Source organism: Calliopsis andreniformis, chromosome 5 (assembly GCF_051401765.1).
Source record: "Calliopsis andreniformis isolate RMS-2024a chromosome 5, iyCalAndr_principal, whole genome shotgun sequence".
NCBI lineage: Eukaryota > Metazoa > Arthropoda > Insecta > Hymenoptera > Andrenidae > Calliopsis > Calliopsis andreniformis.
This window is the reverse complement of record NC_135066.1, coordinates 8,943,373-8,965,916: the sequence shown is the minus strand read 5'-3', so window position 1 is coordinate 8,965,916 and position 22,544 is coordinate 8,943,373. Positions and strand designations below refer to the sequence as shown.

The following is a 22,544-nucleotide window of genomic DNA, read 5'->3' as shown; positions in this document are numbered from 1 at the left end:
TCAACCTCCTAATGAAAGTAACTGCAATGTTAGCGAAACACTGAGAAAATTCCTTCAAAAGGACACAGATTACCCCTAAAAGCCTCAGCAATGAGAACTGTACATTTCAAAATGTAATTTGGGTTGTCTTCGAAAATCCTGATATTCTCAAGTCGCGTAATACTCTTAGAAATCCAATCCAGTTTAAGAACAAAATTTTCAACTAAATCAAATATTTTGGAGTTCTCGCATACCTTTAGTTATTTATGAATGAAGATAATCAAAATCTACCTTTAAAAGAACTATAAATTCTATAAATCTTCTGACAGGCCTTGGACATGTTCTCGCATAAGTTAATGCACCTCTAATAAATATTGCTTGAAAAAGCCTTTCCCGTACATTGACCAATGGGTTTTGATTGTTATTATTTCTAGTAGTATTCATGTTATTATTGTTCAAAGTTGGCCGAGTTGTACCACCAATATTACGATTATTATGTACAGTTGCACCGTTCTGATTATTTGTAACTGGTGTAGTGCCACCATCCACTTGTGACATTTTAAATATTATGTAATATCTGTTTTTAATAAATAATGTTGCATTAATTAATGGTTTTCATTCATACATCTCCAAGTATGAAACTTCTTAAATATTTGTACATGATACATATGTAGATTCCACCATCCAAGACATTTTGTCTAATATCCTGAAAAACAAGCAAAAATTACAGTTGTAAAATAGTAATGATCACTGTGCTCTTATTATTTACTTTTACTATTATTCCGTACTAGTGGAAGATCACTCAATTCATAATGAATATTGCTCTCAATATTTACATATTTCATATCCTTTTAACACACAACTTTACTTGATTGAAAGTTAGAAATGAAATCATTTTTTTCCCTATCATAACCAATACAAAACATGTTCAGTACAACTACTACAGCCATCATAACCTTTTCAACAGTAATATTTTTCGCTGTAAGTTGGTAAAAATTTTATAAATTATCAAAATAATTTCGAAGTTGTTCACAAAACTTGTTATTATTTACACTGCAAATTATTCTCTTGAAAAAAAAAAAACAACTCCATGTAGCAACATCACGTTTCATTATGTAATTGAGCAATTTAAAAAAATAATAATTACATATTGTAAACAAATTTAAAGAATATTATTTAATTTACACTTGTGATAGATGTATTTTTCATGTATATCATCATCACCCGGATGTGACATTTGCAGCTGACACAAGAATCACTGATCAAATTTTACGACATAAATCAACCATATCGTACCTTATATAAAAGTTGAACAGTAAATATAACTTCGTATTTCTAACAATACTATTTCCTTGCGTGTCACTACGATTAATAACAGATTCATAAAAATACAGGCTGTAAGTATTAACAAATTTGATTCTCATCAAATTGTCACTTCATCATCATATGTTTCGATATTCCACAACCCGCACATACTAGTTCTTAAATATTATAACGTTACCAACGTTAAAGCACAAAATAATTCGGAAAACTGTTGCTTTCGAAAGTTTCTATCAACTATTAATTTTTATTGGAGACCCATTATCAATCAACCAATAAAACAATTTGACTAGTTCAAGTGCTTATTGATACGACAATTTTAAATCCAAGTAAGCCATACTTGAACAACAAAAGTCACTAGCATGTAACGAAAATACGTCACAAAGTTTTGAATTTTAACCAATGCAGCGTATTCTAGCACACATTGTTTTACTGTAGTGGAATGTATTGTTGAAAGCGTAAACCATATTTTTAAGTAACTTTGAATGAAGAAGTTAACAATTTATGAATAACAAAAAATACTCATAGTTTACTAAGTGTAAAATAATAATCAAATTTAACACAAAATCTAACAGTGACATTATTATTGAAAATCATGAACTCACCGAGATCACCACAAACTCCTCTCAGTTTCGAGTTAAAAGCAATTATAAATAATAGAAATGTTTTGAGTATGCGAACTCGCATGAAAGGTATGAAAAGTGGTTTATTATTTTGTTGATTAATTTTTATGTTAAAAATATAACTTATGTATATTTTCAGTTCTTAATAGTTTAAACGAAAATAATCAGAGAAGCATTGAAGAAAAAGAGAAAAATTTACGATATCAAGCTATTCAAGAAATTTTAACAACAGAAGTTACATATTTAAAACAGTTGGAAACTTTAATGGAGGTATTTTTTATTTATTTGTTATACCAAATAAAAAAATTACTTTTTTGTAAATTAGAGAAATATTAAAATACTTCTATGTTAGCGAATTAATTACATCTGGAACATTGTACATAATAATATGATGTAAAATAAATTCTTTTTCAGTTTTTCATAGAACCAATGTTTGAAAAGAAATTATTGCATCACATTTTACTTTCAACATTGTCTGAAAATATAAAAACACTATACAATGTTAGTGGAGAATTAGTGAAAGAGTTAAAAAATGATCCGCAAAATGTAGCTGGTGCATTTCATAAGCTTGCCCCATTTTTTAAGTTATATTCTGTTTATGCTTATGATTACGAGCAAGTTTTATCTCTGCTACAGGTATGTTAATAATTCTTAATTTTTATGTAAAGTGATATTTCCTTGAAGAAAAAAATACTCTTTTCAGACAAAACAGGAAAATGATGTTGCGTTCAAAAATTTTATTAGTAACCAAGAATCGAGGCCAGAAGTTGGTAAAAAATTACCATCATTGTTAATTACACCAATACAAAGAGTACCTAGATATAAGTTACTCTTGCAAGAAGTTCTGCAACATACACCTACTAAACATAAAGAGTACAATCTTTTACAAGGTAATTATGACTTGTACATGGATTGAAATTGTTTTTATTAAAAACTCACAAATTTAATGATTATAGTGTGTTTAGTGGAAGTTGAAAAGGCAGCAAGGCATATAAATACTTTAGTTGAACAACAAGAAGAAGCACAAAAATTATTAAGACTTCAAAAATGTATAACCAATCCGATAAATTTGGTAAAACCGGGTAGAAAATTGATCAAGCAAGGAGCATTGATGAGAGTATCTAGACGAAGAAATTCTGCATATAGAAGATATTTTATTCTTTTTAGCGATACTTTATTATATTGCAAGGGTGATCCAGAAACTTCATTAACTGTGTGTTGCGTTTTACCTCTGAACAAATGCAAAGTTGAATGTGTTTTAAGTGGTGGATTATTTTGTGTTACATGCTTGAATGAGACACTCCTACTTTATTCTGAAAAAGATGATAGCAATTTATGGATAGAAGCAGTGCAGAATTCTATAAAAAAGGTATTATTATATGCTATTCTTATAAAAATATATACACTCTTTACATTACAGTTTACTTCATTTTAATTTGCACAATTCATTCATTATTATTTTAGTATGCAGAATGTAGACAAACTCTGCGAAAAGATAGCAGTTCGAGAAAACCACTGAGGCACAATAATCTTAATCTGTTTCCTTCTGAAAATATACCTATAGTTCCTGGCAAGAGGAAAAGATCAGATGAAAAAACTGAGGTTTAGAAAATTACTTTATATTTGTGAAATTATACCTCTTTTATTTAAAAAAAAAAAAAATAAATTATAAAGTGATTCATAATATTTTCAAAAGAAAGTTTATAATATTTGTTCAACAGGTAAATTTGGATGCATCAAGAATTATGTATCTGAAAAAAGACAGTGAGGCAGATGCAGATATACAACCAGAAAATAATTGTTTTCCACTTTTGAAAAGATTAAAAAGATTTAAGAATGAGCATAACTCAATATATAACGAATCTTATGAAAGAGCAATTAACTGTGTAAGTTTGAACATTATAAAAATATAATAAGATGGAAAAATACATATTCACTCTTAAACATTGATTTTTAGGATATAATAAACAAAGAAAACGTACAACGTATTAGAAATAGTAAACTGTGTTCATCTTCCACTCGTTCTTTAAATTTTAAACAACAGGCTCAATCGACATATAAATCCATCAGTGAATTTTTTTCATTTCTTGGATCATCTTTAAGAGAATTTCTTACATTTAGGTAGCATAATCAAGCTGATATTTTACAATTTGTAATAAAAACTAATAAAATAATATTTATTTATTTACTTCCTGACAAAAATAAATAACAATTTTATGTCATTTTAAAAATTTGAATAGTATTTAAATATCCAAAATTTTTTAACTAGGAAATACTAGATAAAAAATAACTATAGTAATTATATGGAAGAATAACGTGTACATATATAAAATTATGTATATTACTCGTTTTTTATTACTACATAAATTATTAGTATTTAAATTAAAATTCAATGAGAAAAACTTATCGTAAATTAGTACTGCAAGAAAATATTCATTTATGCTTTTGTGTAGGATAAGTGCATGCATACCTATGCACTAAATACATATAAAGAAATAGCATTATGACAAAAATCCCCAGATCTCGTCTAAACCACTAAACGGAGTCATGACGGATACCTACAAATGATAAGAGAATTCAATTTTTTATCGTACAATTAACAAAATATCATTATTGATCAAGGTATGATAGATCTTTAAGTGTGCATTAATAGATAACAATGATAACAGAGGCACGTATGAAAGATAATTCATCGACGAAGTGACAAATTATATCTTCTTATGTTAGATTCTTCCAACCAAAAAAGGAAATGTATTTTTTTAAATTATATTTCGTGTTCATATCTATGCCTCTAATATATTTAAAAGATATCTTTTATTTCAACATTCATGTATTAAAATAAACAAAAAAATTGAATGAATTATCTGGTAGGTTATGTTTATTTCTTTTGGCAAAAATAATCCATATAATAATATAATACATTGTAACTTCAATGTCTTTTTAACATACAATTAATTTAAAAGTATTATTTTTAAAAAGAATATTAGAGAAATTTTAATAGAGTTATTGTTACAAAACCAAAACATGTATGGGATACAAATTTCTTATAATATTTTGTAATCCTAAATGTTTATAACTAGAGACAGTCATATGTTTTGCAAATAATTAGAATAATTAAATAACTACTTATTCATTTACTTAATTGCATTGAAATCTATATGATTGACAATCAATTTCATTCAATAAAATGATATATATTACATTTTCTCTGTTTTAAACATATGTTAAATATCACAGCTGCATTTATCCATCATACAATATAATATTAAATAATGCTTGTTTTATTAACACTTTCCAATAGCTATGTGAAATAATAACTTCATTAATTACATGTAGCTATCTCAACATGATAACAATAAAGAGTACTTTAATGCTTTCTCATTAATTTCTTCTTAGACTTTTGCATCTCTTTCTACAATTATAAAACATAAAATATAAAAACATTCAATGCATGCTCAAATATTAAAATATCTAATCAGTTATTTAAAAATCTATATAAAATGTAGAATATAGACGAATTACATTTAGGGATTGCTTAAGAATATCATTATTTTATGATCAAATCAATCTGAAGGTTTAAGTTAACATTAATCTATTAGTATTCTAATATTATATAGTAATACCTGCTTATATATACATACTGTCAACATATAACATAATTATTATAGCATAGATAAAATACCTTAAACATGAATGGTATAATACCTGAAATGGAACAAATCATCAGTCAGCTTGAAAGAGGGACTGTGGTAACAAAATTTTTCCCAAGGAAAAGGCCAGAAAAGAAAACTCTTATGATACGAAGAGAAACTAGACAAATTGTTTGGGCAAGAAGTGCAACTTTTAGACCATTTGATGGTTCAGGTAAAAGTATTTAATGTCTCACATAAAACTTTACCAAGATCTTTAGTAATTCAACATTACTTAATGCTTCAGGGGTAATTGTACAACGTTTTTATTTATCCATCATTATACACTTTAATGATAATCAAGCATGTAGATATTGACAAGTTTATATCTTTGTACATGTTCAAGATAGCTTCTATTAAGTATGTACATATATCCTAATGTGATAATGATACGTTAAAATAAAATTCCACCTAATATTTTAGGCACACATTTTGCATGGTTATGAAGATATATCTACAGCAAAAATGGGCAAAGTATTATCTGAGGATACTAGTTATAGGTCAAAAACCTGAAGGAAAGGTCCTTGTGAATAATGTACATGGGTGAGTTTATGCTAAAGATACAACCTAAATCAACCAATGAGTTTCACCTAATAAAATTTTATGTATGCCTCTATAACAAATATTTAATTAAATTATATTTTTTTCTGACTTAATAATTTACCAATTCTTGAATGTTGAATTTTTATACTTACCTTAATGGACATTTCCTTCATTTTTGGTCTACAAACAAATATGCCCGTGGATACTGTTGATATATTGAAACAACCCTGTTGGATATCATGGGTATTTCATTTAGAAAAATGACAACTATAATTTAGTTATGATTTATATTCACTGTTTTTATATACTTCAACAGGACAATTATACACTAAAACATTTTTACTATATTATTTATTTTATTATATTATTTTAGACTATATTGTATATGATTATAATATAAATTATAAAAAGATAAAAAATATTCTGTTTCTTCTGATTTTAGTTGAAATAAGAGAAATTAAGGAAATTAAGGTGGGAAAGCATTCTAAAGACTTTGAAAAATGGCCAGAAGATGCAAAACGAATTGAGAACCTTAGATGTTTTGTTGTATATTATGGTTCTGAATTTCGACTTAAAACACTTTCAATATCTGGTAAATATATATTGATTTATTTTTATTATTATGTTAGTACCTAATTTTAACATATTAACATTTAAAGATTTACATGTTTATTATTAATTATGAGAATCTTTTTTAAAATGTGTATTTATTTCAGCCCTTAGCGAAAAAGAATGTGAACTTTGGGTAAAGGGGTTACGACGTTTAGTTCAGGATACTATAAAAGCTCCATATCCTTTACAAGTTGAAAGATGGCTAAGAAAAGAATTTTATGCAATGGAAAATTCAAGAGAAACGTAAACATTTACAATTTCTCATTGATAATATTAAATTTTTGTGTATTTTGTTATATATAAATTAACTATTACATTTTACTAATGATAATTTATATTTACAGAGTTACTTTGAAAGATGTAAAATCATTTTTACCTAGAGTTAATTGTAAAGTTGCAACAAATAGACTTCGGGAACTCTTCCAAGAAATAGATACAAGAAATAGAAATGAACTTGGTTTTGATGATTTTGTTGTTCTTTATCATAAACTTATGTTTGATCAAAATGTAAATTTTTATTTATTACTAAAAATATTTATATTTTTCTTCATAGGCACTACATATACTTTTCTTTTCACAGAACTTTACAGATTGGTGTAAATTACTCAATTATACAAAAACAGGGCCTGCTGTTACAGTCCATGATTTCCAAAATTTCTTGATAACAGAGCAACAAGACCCTCTAGGAAATAATGATGTAGAAGTCTCATGTTTTATCAGAGACTATTTACAAGACCCCCAAAGAGATGTACAGGAGCCACATTTTACGTTTTCGGAATTTATCGATTTTTTATTTTCAAAACAAAATTCTGTGTGGGATTCAAAATATTCTCGTATATATCAAGATATGAATAAACCTCTTGCACACTATTGGATAGCTTCATCACATAATACGTGAGTTTTGAAAATGAGAAACTGGTATTACAAGGAAATTAACTAAATATTATTACAGATATTTAATGGGAGATCAAATTAGTAGCGAAAGTAGTTGTCAAGCTTATGTACGTGCACTAAGAGCGGGATGTAGATGTATAGAATTAGACTGTTGGGATGGACCAGATGGAATGCCATTTATATTTCATGGTCATACACTTACTACGAAAATAAAGTTTTTGGATGTCATTAAGACCATCAAAGAGCATGCCTTTGCTACTTCCGAGTAAGTACAAATAAACATTTATTTAAAATTTTATACCTAGTATCAATTTTAAATATATATTTCTATGCAGCTATCCCGTCATTTTATCTATTGAGGATAATTGTACTTTACCTCAACAACGTAAAATGGCAATTACAATGCAAGAAGTATTTGGCGAAATGTTACTGGTTCAACCTGTAGATAAAAATGAGATTAGTTTACCATCACCACATACACTAAGGAGAAAGATCATATTAAAACACAAAAAATTGCCCGATGGTGTTGACGAAACGTCATTTCTTATTCGAAATGATGAAAACAGACAAGAAATGGATCTCCGAAATACAGTAAAAAATGGTATTCTTTACCTTGAAGATCCTGTTGATAGAGAATGGAACCCACACTTTTTTGTTTTGACTCAACAGAAATTATTCTATACGGATACATTTTCCAGAACTCAGGAAACTGAGCATGACGATGATGAAGAAAGTAGAGTTCGACAACCGACAGATGTATGTATATACAATATATCTACCTTCAATAATTGGCATTTTATTGAACTTTATTATCGTGATCTAGGGAGTACCCAATGACGAATTACATTTTGGAGAGAAATGGTTTCATGGTAAATTAGCAAGAGGAAGGGAAGAAGCAGAAGAATTATTACGAAGGTACTCGCACCTTGGGGATGGTACATTTTTAGTTCGACAGTGCGTTACGTTTGTTGGAGATTATTGTCTTTCTTTTTGGCGGAAAGGCAAAGTAAATCATTGTCGTATTAAGCTGAAGCAAGAGATGGGTCAAACGCAATATTATCTCATTGATACTAATTGCTTCGATAGCTTATACAGCTTAATTACGCATTATCGCAATCATCCCTTGAGAAGCCAAGTAAGCAAATACAAAGTGCTGCATAACATTATTACTGATAAGACATTTCGTTGCTCAAACTTATAAATGAAATGGAATAGGAATTTTTAATCACGCTTCAAGAACCTGTTCCACAACCAAATAAACACGAAGAGAAAGAATGGTGGCATGCTGATTGTACTCGAACTTTAGCCGAAGAAATGTTAAAACGAATTCCTACGGATGGTGCATTTTTAGTACGGCCTAGTGAAAAAGAAAACAACTCTTACGCTATTTCGTTTAGGTAAATTATACAATACCAATACATGGAATCACCTCTTTAAATAATACATGGGTCATACTTGAACTTTTTTCATTCATTGTTTCCAGAGCAGAGAAGAAAATTAAGCATTGTAGAATTAAACAAGAAGGACGTTTGTATACTATTGGTACTGTACAATTTGAAAGTTTGGTTGAATTAGTTAGTTATTACGAACGGCATCCGTTGTATAAAAAGATAAAGTTAAGCCATCCTGTAAATCAAGACGTTATCAAAAGAATGGGATTGGTATGGCTTATACTTTCTTGTTGAGTAAATGTTTATTTACAATGTTTTATATGTTATCTTTTTATGATTAGGATGCAGACGACGGCTCTGTTTATGGTATTCCTGGCTATATGGATCCTACAAGTTTTACATCAAAAGTGAGTTATAATTACAAAGTAACTTATAGAATTATTATAGAAAACATAACACTTATTTTAAAGGTGACTGTAAAGGCTATCTATGATTATAAAGCAAGGAGAGATGATGAACTAACGTTAGTAAAACATGCTATTATAACAAATGTACATCGACAAAGTGGTGGTTGGTGGCGAGGAGATTATGGTGGTAAAAAACAGCATTGGTTTCCTGCTAACTATGTAGAAGAAATAGAATCTCAAGATAGTCAAGGAGATGTAAGTCTGCTTTATGTTGAATTGAATTTTTATTCCACTTATATTCAATATCATTGTATTGACATAATTTTCAGTCAACTGATTCCATGATGTTCGGTAGTTTGCAAAAAGGTTCTTTAGACATTATGGGTGCTGTAGTTGAATTGGGAATAGGTGGAAGACCTGGATTAGAATGGATATTAAGGATACAAAATCCTAGCATGTGTTCAGTATTTGAAGTAGCGACTCCTTCTAAAGATACAGCAGTAGAATGGATGTCAAGCATCAAAGAAACTGCTCAAAATGCTAGCGTCAGGGTAATTATGTCAGCTTTTATACTTGAAAGAAAAGTTATCAAATAGTAAACGTGTTCCAAATATGTAGAGTATGTTTTGTTCCCTCTCTTTCTCTTTAGGAAAATCAACATAAAGAAATGGAACGAGCATGGAGAATTGCAAAAGAAATGTCAAATTTAATAGTATATTGTAGATCAGTTGCATTTAATTTAGAACGAATACGATTGAAAGGATTTGTATTTAATGAAATGAGTAGCTTCCCTGAAACGAAAGCTGAGAAACTTATGTGTCAACAAGAAAACAAATTTTTCTTAAAATATCATCAGGTAATGCAACATACGATTACCGATATAAGTTCTTCTTGCGAATACAAATATATTTATAAATCTGATTTCATAGATTCAATTTAGCAGAGTATATCCGAAGGGACAACGTATTGATTCGTCGAATTATAATCCTGTACCAATGTGGAATTCTGGTTGTCAAATGGTAGCCTTAAATTATCAAACTGGAGATAAAGCGATGCAACTCAATCAAGCAAAATTCAGAGAAAACGGCAACTGTGGTTACATTTTGAAACCCGAATTTATGTTTAAAGAAGATTTCAATCCGTATGATAAAAATTGCTTGCAGGGAGTAGAGTCCCTCAAATTTGATTTAAGAATTATTGGCGCAAGACATTTAATTAGGCCAGGAAGAGGTATAGCTAGTCCTTTTATTGAGATCGAAATTGTAGGAGCAGATTTTGATAGTGGTACTAAATTAACAACTAAAACGATACGTAAGTAATATAGTATCATATGTTCAACTATTTCAACAATTATTATAACTATATTCAAAATTGTAGCTGATAATGGATTTAATCCTATGTGGAACGAATCCTGTGAATTCGAAATTACCAATCCATACTTTGCATTTATACGTTTTGTTGTACAAGACGAAGATATGTTTGGTGATAGTAATTTTATTGGACAAGCTACTTATCCTGTATGTTATTTAAACAGATAGTTATTATTTTTAAATTATTAATTGAATAGTATAGTTTTTATATACACCTTTTGCATCACTAGGTTCGATGTTTACGATCAGGCTTTAGAAGCGTTCCATTAAAAAATAATTATAGTGAAGACCTTGAACTTGCGTCATTGTTAGTACATCTTCGAATTACATCGTCAAATGTGAGTATAATATTTGATTACAATCTGAGTTTTCATATTTTGATATTTAAATATATACCTCTATATTTTGTTTTTTAATTGTTATTTCAGATACATGCACATAATTTATAAAGCCAATATTAAATGCACATAAATTGTGAAGTGCTTGATGCATATCAAAGTTAAGAAAAGGTAAATGACTAATAAATAATTATTTTGTATTAAATGTTACATGTTTTTAGTATTTAACACTGTAGGATGTACATACATTTTATTATTCCAGATTGATGTATAGTATAAATACTATTATATAGTGTTATAATACTTTGTTGAAAAAAATGAATGAAATATTTTGATAGAAGACTGGTTATTTACAAGAGCTATGCTTCGAATTGAAATTTATGGTTACAGAAGGAACTTGTATCCATCTTTGTAACCAACTATATGTAAGTAATTTAGGTATATTATTATTGCACATGATGCTGAAACAAAATTATAGAAGATGAATAGCTGTTACAGTATTGAATGAATAGTAGAAGAGAACTATATTAAAAAAAATTATATTTAAAGCAAATAATATTTCATAAAACAATATGCTTATATAATATAGTGCAAATATTTTTGCGAACTCTACTGCACAAAAAATATCTAAAATGTACATCTAATTACTTAAGTACATAGTTCGCTTAAATTCATTAAAGTCATTAACATCAGAAAAGACTAAAGTCATTAACATCAGTTATAAGAAAACCAGTGTGATTTAGTATATTTTAAAACTTTTGATGATATAGAAAATAGCATACTAAACAGTAGCATGAAAAAAATAACATAATTTTATATAATTATATTAAAACGAAAGAACAAATACACACAGCAGGACCTCTATGTTATGATACATTTTAGACTGAACTAACTGATATATATATATAATATATGTACACATCATTTCTCTCATTCTTTTACATTTAACGACATGTTATTTTCACATTGATACTATTTATTTCTAATTTCAAAAATAAATAATTATAGCCCGACGATGTAATATACACAAAATAAGTATACCATATTAAAAGAGGCCTATTGTTAAATAATACGAGTATGCTTAAATTTTCGTTTAAAAGTGTAAAACTTGCGTCATAAAGAAAGAATTATTATACATCACAAAGCTACATATATTCTTATCCAACAATAGAGTGATAAAAAAAGTAAAAACAATGAAACAATTAACTAAATTTATCCATCTATTTTTTACAAATATTTTGTAGTTAATTTTCTATTAATAGAAATCTCTAATAGAATCTAATAGAATTTCTTTTTCTATTAATAATATAATTAGTGCAAATTTTTCTAATTAATAATAAGTTACTTGTTTAAAACAAGTAAGTGATACTAAAAATCTTTTGTACATTTTGATACATCTTATTAGTTATATTATTTACTGATCATATTATAATGCACAAAATTATTATTTACTATAATTTTATCAAATTTTAGCAGATTATATTTTTATTAACATATAAGCTGCTTCCATTATTGCCTTTGTAAGACATTTTTATACTTATGAAATCTGTTTATTGTGCCTTTGTGATTTAATAATGTAAGCACATTATTGTACATTACTTATCTGAGGAAATAACAAAAATATTAAGTGTACATCTGTCTTCTATAATTATGCAAGTAAGACGATAAACTGTTTCATTATCATCAACATATCAAAAGCAGATACAAATATGTATTAAATAAAATGTAACATGCGCCAGTGCATATAAATAAATGATGACAAAAAAACACTATGCAAACGTTTCTTTATTGTTTTATTATATATTTAGTTTATTACAAAAGAATTGTAATTGAACATGAAATTTCCTTAACACCTATTTATGTTCCATTTTTAGAGAAATATCTAATTTCTTTTTCGTTATTATTTTGAAACTTTCGTTTTTTAAAAAATTTATTTCGTTTCATTAACTTTTCCCATTTTTCTCTTTTTTTTTAATTTGAAAATAGTTTTATCTTATGAACAAAAATTTAAATTTTATTTTGTGTACATGAGATTATTTTGTACTTATTGAATTCATGTGAAAATTAAAAGAAATAATTAATGAAGTGTTTGTTGTATTAGATGAAACAAGTTAAGAAAAAGAACATCATATAATATATTTAAATCTAGAATTTGGTACGACTAAAAATGGAGTATACTTCTCTGTGATCAAAGGTTACTGATATAGAGAAATTTAATAGTAATAATAAACATAAAATTTCATTTTATACTTTTTTAACTTTGGTTACATATAATTTATAAGCTCTTCTTAAGATATTCATCAAACAAAAATACAGAAACAGATGGATCGCGTTCAGTTAACAAATTCTTCAAATCGCTTGTATAGCCTGCCAAATCGCGTACACATTTAGCTTGCGATTCAACAAACTGTTCTTCTATATAATGAGCAATGCCTGCATCATGCTTATTATGAGGCTGAGCTTGAGAATGAATGCGCAATGCCTCATCAGCAAGTTGTTTCTGAGTGTCAAGTGCTTTGGCTAAACTATTGAGCTCATTTAATTCGAGTGTTCTGCTTTCTTTCACCTAAGGCATAGATAAGTTAGCATTAATTAAAAGTTTAATATTAAATCTTGAAAAGTACATTACAACTGCAAAGAATGCAACTCTACTTACAGATTTCTTAAGGCGTGGTAACTGATTGAAGTTCATTTTACCACCACGTCTTGTAATGTATTTGATTAAATCAATCGCATCTTCCCATGCTTTATCAGAAAGTTTACGATACAGTTCCTTAAACCCTTCACGTTGAGCTTCAAAATTTCCAAAATAACTGGACATTAATAAAAATTCAAAACTAGACTCTACATTAGCATTTGTGTAAGCTTGGAGATCAGCTTCAAGTGCATCAATAGCTCCATATTTTGCATTACAGTTTGGTATCAACGTACTTTCTAGAAGTTCAAATATTAATTAGAAATAGGACATTAAAAATGAATTTCAATACATAACTGTTTTTAATCCTCAGCAGTATGACATAGCATTAGTATTATAAAACAATCTAGTTGCATTACTGCATTTCTTAATAAAAAACAATTAACCCTTTGCATTTGGAGATTATGATTTTCCATTCAGTTTGTCCTCTCAGAAGGAACACCCAAGTACAAAGGGTTAATAGTTATACATAGACACTTTGCAACTTCCTAGTTTATTCATTTTTTTTCTATACAGTAAAAATATATTTGACTTCAACTATTGAAAGTTTAATTAATATAAATACTGTGACTTATATCATACCAATTGAGGGTTAAAAGCATAAAATACTTATGTACCATCTGGTGAATGTATTGTGCTACAAGCTCCTTCTACATCATTATAGCAAAACTCGGCAGAAGCAACCGCCAAAAGTACAGAAAATATCCCGAAGAGCAACATCTTCTCTGTAATTATAAGAATCAAATAATAATGAATATAAGTATTAGACACTTATACAGTAAGATTATCAACTGTATCCAGAAAATAAACTATCCAAAACATTAATTAGCATTAGAATAATCAATAATAAAATACAACAAATTATTGTAAAAAAAAGTAGAATAAATAATACACTTATTTTTTCCCCAGAATTTAATAGAATTGAACAGACATTAATGGTAGAAGTATGAATCGTTTTACAAAAAATCTCAATCTCGAATTTTCAACCCAAAAACAGAGTGTATGTGTGTTATGCTCCAATAGGGTTTTCAATGGCACCATTAAAAAATACATATTTAGTAATGACTAAAAATGAATAAAACAAAAGCCTATAATAGTAGAAAACGACATTACACATAAAAATAATATTCAAAAATGAAACTAACCGTTATTACCGAAACGAGTAGAAAAATCGACAACAAAGAGCAACGCACGATAGCCTACTTCCTTGCATGAGCTATATTAACATGACATGAGCCGAGATCCAAACTAAATGTGCACCGATTAAAGCGTAATCTTGAAACGTCACGCAGCTATATCAGGAAAAATTCATGAAGCTGTAGATATGAGGCATTGCACAGTAGTATCTCATCGTTGCGTTACATTGAAATACCAGCGCAATGCGCAGTATCCTTCACGTATCGGGTGAATAAAATAGAAAGTTCGATATATCAACGGTGCATCGATTTCAGTTTTCTATTTATTAATCCACGAAACGCTGAGGCTCGCGATAAACAACGAAGTTAAACTGTCCAAGATACATACCTGTTCAAACAACTTACTCGTTCAACGGGAAGCAACGTGAATACTCTCGTTTCGACGTTCTTCCAACAATGAACATTGGATTAAAACCGTTCGCATTGGTTGCTTCCACACAGTCATAGTCAGCTGATAGGCGAGGCGCATGCGTAGTAGAAAGGGAATAGAAAATTCCAGTGACTCCCCGTCGATTGAAGTACGAATGGTACGCATTTGTTGGTCAATTATTAAATGATCGATGGCCGTACGTCGTGTTTAGTTCACGCACGTTCTCTTATCTAGCTTCACTAAAAGGCAGCCTTCTATACCAGTGCGTATAAAGGTTGCTCTCGAGAACGACAATTAACAAGTACACTCTTACGCCTTTCTTTTTTCAATTATAACCTCCGAAAGCGATCAACGATGAAGCTGCATTACGTTTTCCTCGTCGCCCTTCTATGCATCACGGGATCATTAGGAGATGGACTTAAGTGTAAGTCTATCAAATATTCTACAGCTTTTTTATTTTTTTTTTTCAACATTTCGTGTGTCGTGTGATATGTTTCTTGGTGAAGTAACGACATTTAGGTTAATCATTGTGTGTTTTTCCAATAGATCCCCCATTATCCTCCATTCATTCCATTTCCAAGATCGATATTCTTGTCCTTGAAGAATTGATTTTTCATGTTTCGAAAACATGCCAGACACAGGTGTGAAGCTTTCGAATGATATTAAGGTATTTACATACAGTAGAATCTGGTAGTGTTGGAAAATGTAAGCATAATTCGATCTTTGAACCAGACATTCTTCATAAACAACTCGCACTTTCCTCGGTATTAATCGCTTTACGTGTTGATGGCGTGACTTTCCTTAATTTGCTTTTTCAATCCGAAAGTGTTGAGCAGTTATGTAAAATTTAAATAGTGTTGTTGGAATTTGAGAAAGTAGAATGACCCCAACAACGGATGTTAGTGACCTGCGGGAGTAAACATTGTTAAAATTCCCTCCATGTTGCTTTAATGAAAACCTTTATCATATTCGGTACGACTGTTCGTACGATGTGTATAATTTTACACAATTGATTATTTTATCACGTGTGATGTTATAACTTTTTATTATTACAATTCTTATTTTGTACATATAATGTTAACTTTTATTTATATTTAATTTTTTTATTATATAGAGGATCAAGAAAGTTATCTTGCTTTTTTAAGTTTTTAAAATTTCCTTGTTTTATGAATATGATGTGTCCTTTGGACTCTGAAGCAGTGATAGTATTACTCATAGAATGATTTCACACATTTCCTGTATCATTATTCCAATCCACAGGCATTATCAGAAATTTGTCACTTCGGAAACTGGCAAATGACTGGATTTATGATGCAATCTGTGCAATAATGTTGTTATTAAATTATGTTACACATTTTATTATTTATTCCTGTATGTTCTTTTGCACACTTTTGACGTCTTATATGTCAGAGATTAAACAAGCTTCAAGGTTTTGTTGATTTCAACTGATTTATCTGTATGTATATTTTAAAAAATTTTGTATGCCATGTACTACTTAGTCAGCAGTTTCAATAATCTTTCAACCTCATTAAAAATACTTTATATTTTATAATCGTATAAAGTACAGGCAAAGAGAGAAATGCAATATGTATTACAGATCATTAATTCATAGTAGTGTAAATATAAATATTCTTTACATAGTTATATGATAAATAAAAAGTTCATACCGTCAAGTTGCCTTACAAGATCATAATATAAATTTATTTTATGATTTTTTAAGTTTTCATATTAATGAAACTAAATGAACAGTCTATGCAAGATTCAAGAAGAAGTAAATATAACTGTACATGTTATTTCAAAATTCTCAAGTGTATTAATTATTGGTCAGTCTGAACAATCTTGTTTGAACACTGATAACATTTGATAAGTTTTACGTGACAGTACAAATGTATTGATTACTGCACGTTCTAAAGTCCATATTAGATCATGTACATATGCATTTTATCATTCTAATAATTCAAAAAGTTCTAATAGAATTATTTTACATTAATAACTTTCCTCTTTATTCTTATGCTGAAACTTTTACTTTTTGTCTAAATTACTGAATTTTAACAATCATTTTTTATAATTAGCAAAGATTTTGTTTTACTAATATAATTAGTAATTATATTATGTACAATTTCATATTTACTATGTACAATTGCAATTACTTATGTCTATTTACATATGTAAATGTAGAATTAGGAGAAAGTTTACTGAAATCATAACAGAAATTCTGCATTATAATATACTATTGTATGAAGTAGAGATAATAAAGGAAATGATAAACTGAAAAAATAATGATAATTGAAGCAATCTCTAGATATGCACGCCTTTGTAATTATCAAAAATACAGGGCTATAATCTTATCTACAATAAATTCACTTTTATTGTAATTGATAAATTCCTAGACAGATGTTTGTTACAATAACTTTCAAATACAACAATATTTTTAATTCATATAGAATATATACCCATAATTTAATTATGAGTACTATTAGTAAATATTATTATTAATTGCTATCTACAGGCACACTTAAGCCTGCCGATGTACCAAAGATTTGGTTGGACATGGTTGAACCATGCACTAAAGTTATGGAAGCACAAGTTAAAACTGAGATAGAAGCTGCCATGACTTATCTTGCAATGGTAATTATTATTACCTTCCATTATTCTATGTAATTTTGAATAAAACAAATGATCTTTGTATATAATATGTTTTATCATAGGGTGCCCATTTTGCACGAGATACAGTCAATCGTCCTGGATTTAGTAAATTCTTTTTTGAAGCAGCCAATGAAGAGAGACAACATGCAATAAAAATCATTGAATACCTCTTAATGCGTGGTCAGCTAACAAATGATGTTGGCAAACTTTTGAAGTTCCCTCTGGTATAAATTTTTGATTTATTTCATTTGAATTAATTTTAAATTACAGTATATAATATATAATTTTAACGATTCTAGAAACCATTGCGTGAACAGTGGAATAGTGGTGTTGAGGCCCTTACAGATGCTCTGAACTTGGAAGCCCAAGTTACGCGTAGCATTCGCGACATTATTATAACTTGTGAAAATCCCAAAGGCAGTCATTTCAATGACTATCACGTGAGTAAAATTGCTCGTATACTTATGTACATCAGAATTAACATTTTAAATTCATCGAATTTCAATCGTCATATTGGTTAATTACAGCTGGTAGACTACCTCACTGGAGATTTCTTAGATGAGCAATACAAAGGACAACGTGATCTCGCTGGAAAGGTCTCAACATTGGGTAAAATGATGGCAACACATGGGCCTTTGGGAGAATTCTTGTTTGATAAGAAACTTTTGAACGGTGAAGTTTAATTTGTATTTGATCAAAAAAATCTTATTTCAACAAATATATATATGAAATTATGGCCATATTTAGAATAAAACAACTAGGTTTTACTTAACTTTTCTTTAATACAAAACAAAAAAGATATAAATTTTGTTCCATATAGAATATTTTTCTAAATATGGTCTGTAATATAGACAAAAACCCTATTTACAAATGTTTGTTAATCTGTAATAAATATATTACTCGTGCTAAATAAATAAATATTTTAAGGTTCATATAAAAATTGCAAATGGACTGTTGTTTATTATATTTATTAAAATGTCTGTACCATATCTTTCACCTGAATTAGACATTTCCCTGAAATGTTTTCAGACTTCAATGTTATCAATCTTTGTTGAGTGGAGTGGTATCTTTGTTACTACAATATTACATGTGATACTTCAATTTTCAAGTCATATTGAAGAGAAAACATCACATAATCAGTTTATTATTTACTGTATCATTTGAAACAGTGATAAGCAACCTTTTTTTGTATCGAGTTAAAATATACCATTCTTATCATGTGACCTATACTGAAAACATACGACCTTTTTGAAAATTACTTCATTACTTCACGTAGAGATATATTATCATGCTAATCACAAAAGAATTTGACTTCGACTGATTGACGTAGACCACACAAACAACTTCAACGGATCGCGGATTCGCTGTTGAGATTGCTTGTCACTAAATAATGATAGACTTAAGTATACATACATATCGCTCATTTACAACAATGACGTAACTCAAACATCATAACAAATAATTATAGTCTTTCGAAAAATGAGGAAGTAACTTTAATTTGCACAAGAACTGATATTTTTATAATAATAAGTCAAAAATAGTTATTTTTTTAACTATGTCATTATTACAGCAAATGAACAATATATCACAAGTAAATTCAAACATTCATTGACAAAATTTAAACTTTCTATAAAATGACTATTACGAAAATAAGAAACAGTACTTTCAAATAGATTCGAACCAGAACACGACCAATTCAAATTTGAATCTTTTATCAGCCCTCTACTGGGAATGATTTGAAAATAAATCTTGATGAATACATTATCATAAATTTCCCATTTAAAATCATTGTTTCTGAATATCTTTTAAATCGACTATTAAAATTTTGATGCATAATCTAATTGTAGTATAGTATGCTAGTAAATAATTACCTAGTCGATGTTCAAATCTGTTACAGATCTCTGTTACAGATGGCGCTAGCATCTGAATTCGTATGACACTTACTAATGTGGTAGGTATGTGATTGATATGCGTGTGTGTACATAGAAATGAGAATAGTAAAATAGATACATAAATTATAAAGAGAGGGAAGAAGAAGTTTCGACAAGAGTGTGTTTACAGAACACTATTGCTGTTCTCTATTTATTCAATTTAAACTTTTGATGTCAAATTATTTGTGTTACAGTTTCTATATAAAATATACTTACAATGAAAGAGCATAATATGTATAAACAACAAATGTAATAGAAGAACTGATATCAGTAACAGATTTTCTGATCGAAAACTTAATTCGAAAAACTCTGACAAATCTATCCTTTCGAAAACAGCAATTCTAGAATTCATATTTTTAAATTTTTAGTCTTGTAATTTACTAAACATCGTAAAATTTAGGAACTCCTAAATGTTAAGAATGAACATTTGTAATAATTTAGTACTTAAAAATTTCAAATTTCCCATAACTAACGATTGTTCGAAGGGATCCAAAATTCAAACCAACTTGGCGATGAGTCATGACGTATTATATCAATGCCAAAGGGAATATGGCGATGGTACGTGGTTGGTGTGTGATCTTTTGTTAATTGTGTTTAAGGTTGAGAATATTCGTCGTATTCTTGAGCGTGATTATATTATAAATTGAAAGTATAATCTTTTGGAACAATGAGTTTCTTTAGCAAAGTATTTGGTGGGAAAAAAGAACCGGCCACTTTGACAACGGCCGAGGCAATACAAAAATTACGCGAGACCGAAGATATGTTAATAAAAAAACAGGATTTCCTCGAAAGCAAAATAGAATTGGAGATTCAGACTGCTAAGAAAAATGGGACGAAAAACAAGAGAGGTAGATAAATACAAGCAACGTCTTCTTTTTATTGTCATTGTTTAGGAACAATGTTATGAGTGAGGTCACTTGTCACTGTGACGTTTTTATGTTGCAATTTTTGAAATATTAAAATAGGAACAGTTTATTTAAAAAAGTATTGCACACATACCTGAGAAGTTCGTTTTCGGATAGTAGAAAGTAAATTTCATTTAGATATGCAATTATATTCCTTTACAAATTTTAGTTATTTTGATATGTAAAGGAAGTCACATCTTGGTTATATTCAATAAATAATTATTTAGAACTTGTGCTGTAATACAAATATGTATATATAAATTGTATGTATTTTAGCTGCAATTCAAGCTCTTAAAAGAAAGAAGCGATATGAGAAGCAATTACAACAAATTGATGGTACATTATCTACAATTGAAATGCAAAGGGAAGCACTTGAAAGTGCGAATACAAATACTGCTGTTCTCACTACGATGAAGAGTGCAGCAGATGCATTGAAATCTGTTCATCAGCATATGTAAGGAATTCAGTTTTACAATAGTGTTATCATAATGTTATACAAATATTATACAATGATCATAAGTTGATAACTGGAAGGAATACGGGTCTGACTGGTTGGATTTTCATGTAGAGTCATAGTCATTTTTACTATTGGCCAAATTGGTCACATCTACTAATCTGTGCCTGTTGCATTGCATGTGTCCCTCTTGCCCCTGTGCCATCCCAGGGTTTAACTTATGATCAGTGTACAGTACTAATTTTAATGTTCCATTCTTTTAGGGATGTTGACCAGGTGCATGATATGATGGATGATATAGCAGAACAACAAGATGTAGCAAGAGAAATTTCTGATGCCATATCCAATCCTGTGGCATTTGGTCAAGATATAGATGAAGATGAATTAGAGAAAGAATTAGAGGAACTTGAACAAGAACAACTCGATAAAGAATTACTCGGTATTGAACCTACAGATGAACTTCCGAATGTACCAGCTACTGCTATTCCAGCTGCACCAGCCAGGACTCGCACAAGTAATATTATGAAGTCCTTAAGTTTTATGTAGTTATGTAGTAACTGGCTGTTAAATTTATTATTTTCTTTTTCTTATTTAGAAGCTAAACCAGAAGAGGATGAAGACTTAAAAGAGTTAGAAGCATGGGCATCGTAAAATGGTATCAAAATACTTGTAAAAATAAATTTTATAAGGATATAATAGCTAAAATTAAGTATTCATTGTTGAATAACTTAACAAAGTTACATGAATTGTTACTTTCTAGATTTTCTATCATTTAATAACTTCAAAGTTTATATTGCAACACCTTCTGTGCACAATTTAAAGCTTTGATCGATAATGAGGCTTTCATCAATTAATTTGCTATACAGAAAAGTTTTGCAAATAACAATATGCAAGTATTCTACTTGTATATAAGCTAGCCAATAAATGTACTATATAAGTACAGTGAAAATACAAATTACAACGGATATATATAATTTACATATAAAGCAATAATTGCTGGTAAATTATACAATTTACAGTAAAGAATGATGATTCTCAAACTACATTATTGCTTTTTAAATTTAAATGTCACTTTAATGTACATATACATAATATATTTTGGAAAGTAGTATAGTGTTCAAATTGTAAAATGGCCTTTAAAACTTTGTATAGATGTATCTGCTATAAATAAATCCAATTAA

At 28.7% G+C, this 22,544-nt stretch overlaps 6 protein-coding genes across 9 annotated transcripts in view; 4 read left to right on the top strand and 2 right to left on the bottom strand.

Moving 5' to 3' along the window:
- LOC143178795 (membralin-like) overlaps window positions 1-1,371 on the bottom strand; it is a 195,717-nt gene extending 194,346 nt beyond the window's left edge. For both annotated transcript variants that reach the window (XM_076377646.1, XM_076377645.1), the window contains exons 1-2: window positions 1,276-1,371; window positions 271-685 (exon numbers count right to left, since the gene is read on the bottom strand). In XM_076377646.1, coding sequence (XP_076233761.1) covers window positions 271-537 — 267 coding nt within the window. In that variant the 5' untranslated portion in view covers window positions 538-685; window positions 1,276-1,371. The remainder of the gene's footprint in view (window positions 1-270; window positions 686-1,275) is intronic.
- Window positions 1,372-1,894: 523 nt separating this feature from the next.
- LOC143179232 (rac guanine nucleotide exchange factor JJ) lies at window positions 1,895-4,047 on the top strand. The gene is made up of 8 exons (XM_076378358.1): window positions 1,895-1,991; window positions 2,062-2,192; window positions 2,337-2,558; window positions 2,626-2,812; window positions 2,879-3,291; window positions 3,387-3,524; window positions 3,644-3,808; window positions 3,880-4,047. The coding sequence occupies exons 1-8, from the start codon at window positions 1,895-1,897 to the stop codon at window positions 4,045-4,047; spliced, it is 1,521 nt and encodes a 506-aa protein (XP_076234473.1).
- Window positions 4,048-4,458: 411 nt separating this feature from the next.
- Sl (small wing phospholipase C gamma 1) lies at window positions 4,459-12,553 on the top strand. The gene is made up of 20 exons (XM_076379329.1): window positions 4,459-4,544; window positions 5,591-5,786; window positions 6,597-6,746; window positions 6,871-7,009; window positions 7,111-7,273; window positions 7,347-7,660; window positions 7,719-7,925; window positions 7,996-8,416; window positions 8,484-8,795; window positions 8,876-9,057; window positions 9,144-9,321; window positions 9,393-9,458; window positions 9,522-9,713; window positions 9,788-10,009; window positions 10,108-10,314; window positions 10,388-10,769; window positions 10,836-10,975; window positions 11,059-11,166; window positions 11,257-11,337; window positions 11,429-12,553. The coding sequence occupies exons 2-19, from the start codon at window positions 5,612-5,614 to the stop codon at window positions 11,275-11,277; spliced, it is 3,579 nt and encodes a 1,192-aa protein (XP_076235444.1). The 5' UTR covers window positions 4,459-4,544; window positions 5,591-5,611; the 3' UTR covers window positions 11,278-11,337; window positions 11,429-12,553.
- Window positions 12,554-12,933: 380 nt separating this feature from the next.
- Fer2lch (ferritin 2 light chain) lies at window positions 12,934-15,512 on the bottom strand. 2 transcript variants are annotated; one of them, XM_076379331.1, is made up of 4 exons: window positions 15,386-15,512; window positions 14,479-14,586; window positions 13,823-14,100; window positions 12,934-13,732 (listed from the first exon to the last, which is right to left on the bottom strand). In XM_076379331.1, the coding sequence occupies exons 2-4, from the start codon at window positions 14,579-14,581 to the stop codon at window positions 13,442-13,444; spliced, it is 672 nt and encodes a 223-aa protein (XP_076235446.1). In that variant the 5' UTR covers window positions 14,582-14,586; window positions 15,386-15,512; the 3' UTR covers window positions 12,934-13,441. The 2 variants fall into 2 exon arrangements, with proteins under 2 accessions (XP_076235446.1, XP_076235447.1); XM_076379332.1 differs by lacking the exon at window positions 15,386-15,512 and adding an exon at window positions 15,007-15,196.
- Window positions 15,443-19,020, top strand: Fer1hch (ferritin 1 heavy chain). The gene is made up of 6 exons (XM_076379330.1): window positions 15,443-15,584; window positions 15,773-15,851; window positions 17,937-18,055; window positions 18,136-18,297; window positions 18,373-18,513; window positions 18,601-19,020. Exons 1-6 carry the CDS (start codon window positions 15,525-15,527, stop codon window positions 18,754-18,756), a joined length of 717 nt encoding a protein of 238 aa, XP_076235445.1. The 5' UTR covers window positions 15,443-15,524; the 3' UTR covers window positions 18,757-19,020.
- Window positions 19,021-20,537: 1,517 nt separating this feature from the next.
- On the top strand, window positions 20,538-22,390 carry Shrb (charged multivesicular body protein shrub). Of its 2 annotated transcripts, XM_076378043.1 has the most exons (5): window positions 20,538-20,852; window positions 21,186-21,363; window positions 21,627-21,877; window positions 21,959-22,018; window positions 22,124-22,390. In XM_076378043.1, the coding sequence occupies exons 1-4, from the start codon at window positions 20,672-20,674 to the stop codon at window positions 22,012-22,014; spliced, it is 666 nt and encodes a 221-aa protein (XP_076234158.1). In that variant the 5' UTR covers window positions 20,538-20,671; the 3' UTR covers window positions 22,015-22,018; window positions 22,124-22,390. The 2 variants fall into 2 exon arrangements, with proteins under 2 accessions (XP_076234158.1, XP_076234157.1); XM_076378042.1 differs by having other exon boundaries at window positions 21,959-22,386.
- Window positions 22,391-22,544: the final 154 nt, after the last annotated feature.

Coding starts and splice junctions, on each gene's coding strand:
- LOC143179232 (XM_076378358.1), top strand. CDS start 1,895: ATGAACTCACCGAGATCACCACAAACTCCTCTCAGTTTCGAGTTAAAA. Junction 2,559..2,625: donor AAGTTTTATCTCTGCTACAG/GTATGTTAATAA, acceptor TACTCTTTTCAG/ACAAAACAGGAAAATGATGT. Junction 2,813..2,878: donor AGAGTACAATCTTTTACAAG/GTAATTATGACT, acceptor TAATGATTATAG/TGTGTTTAGTGGAAGTTGAA.
- Sl (XM_076379329.1), top strand. CDS start 5,612: ATGAATGGTATAATACCTGAAATGGAACAAATCATCAGTCAGCTTGAA. Junction 6,747..6,870: donor TAAAACACTTTCAATATCTG/GTAAATATATAT, acceptor TATTTATTTCAG/CCCTTAGCGAAAAAGAATGT. Junction 7,274..7,346: donor AACTTATGTTTGATCAAAAT/GTAAATTTTTAT, acceptor TTCTTTTCACAG/AACTTTACAGATTGGTGTAA.
- Fer2lch (XM_076379331.1), bottom strand. CDS start 14,581: ATGTTGCTCTTCGGGATATTTTCTGTACTTTTGGCGGTTGCTTCTGCC. Junction 14,101..14,478: donor CACAATACATTCACCAGATG/GTACATAAGTAT, acceptor TTGAACTTCTAG/AAAGTACGTTGATACCAAAC. Junction 13,733..13,822: donor TACCACGCCTTAAGAAATCT/GTAAGTAGAGTT, acceptor TCTATGCCTTAG/GTGAAAGAAAGCAGAACACT.
- Fer1hch (XM_076379330.1), top strand. CDS start 15,525: ATGCGTAGTAGAAAGGGAATAGAAAATTCCAGTGACTCCCCGTCGATT. Junction 15,585..15,772: donor CGTCGATTGAAGTACGAATG/GTACGCATTTGT, acceptor AACCTCCGAAAG/CGATCAACGATGAAGCTGCA. Junction 18,298..18,372: donor AACTTTTGAAGTTCCCTCTG/GTATAAATTTTT, acceptor TAACGATTCTAG/AAACCATTGCGTGAACAGTG.
- Shrb (XM_076378043.1), top strand. CDS start 20,672: ATGAGTTTCTTTAGCAAAGTATTTGGTGGGAAAAAAGAACCGGCCACT. Junction 20,853..21,185: donor TGGGACGAAAAACAAGAGAG/GTAGATAAATAC, acceptor TATGTATTTTAG/CTGCAATTCAAGCTCTTAAA. Junction 21,364..21,626: donor AAATCTGTTCATCAGCATAT/GTAAGGAATTCA, acceptor CCATTCTTTTAG/GGATGTTGACCAGGTGCATG.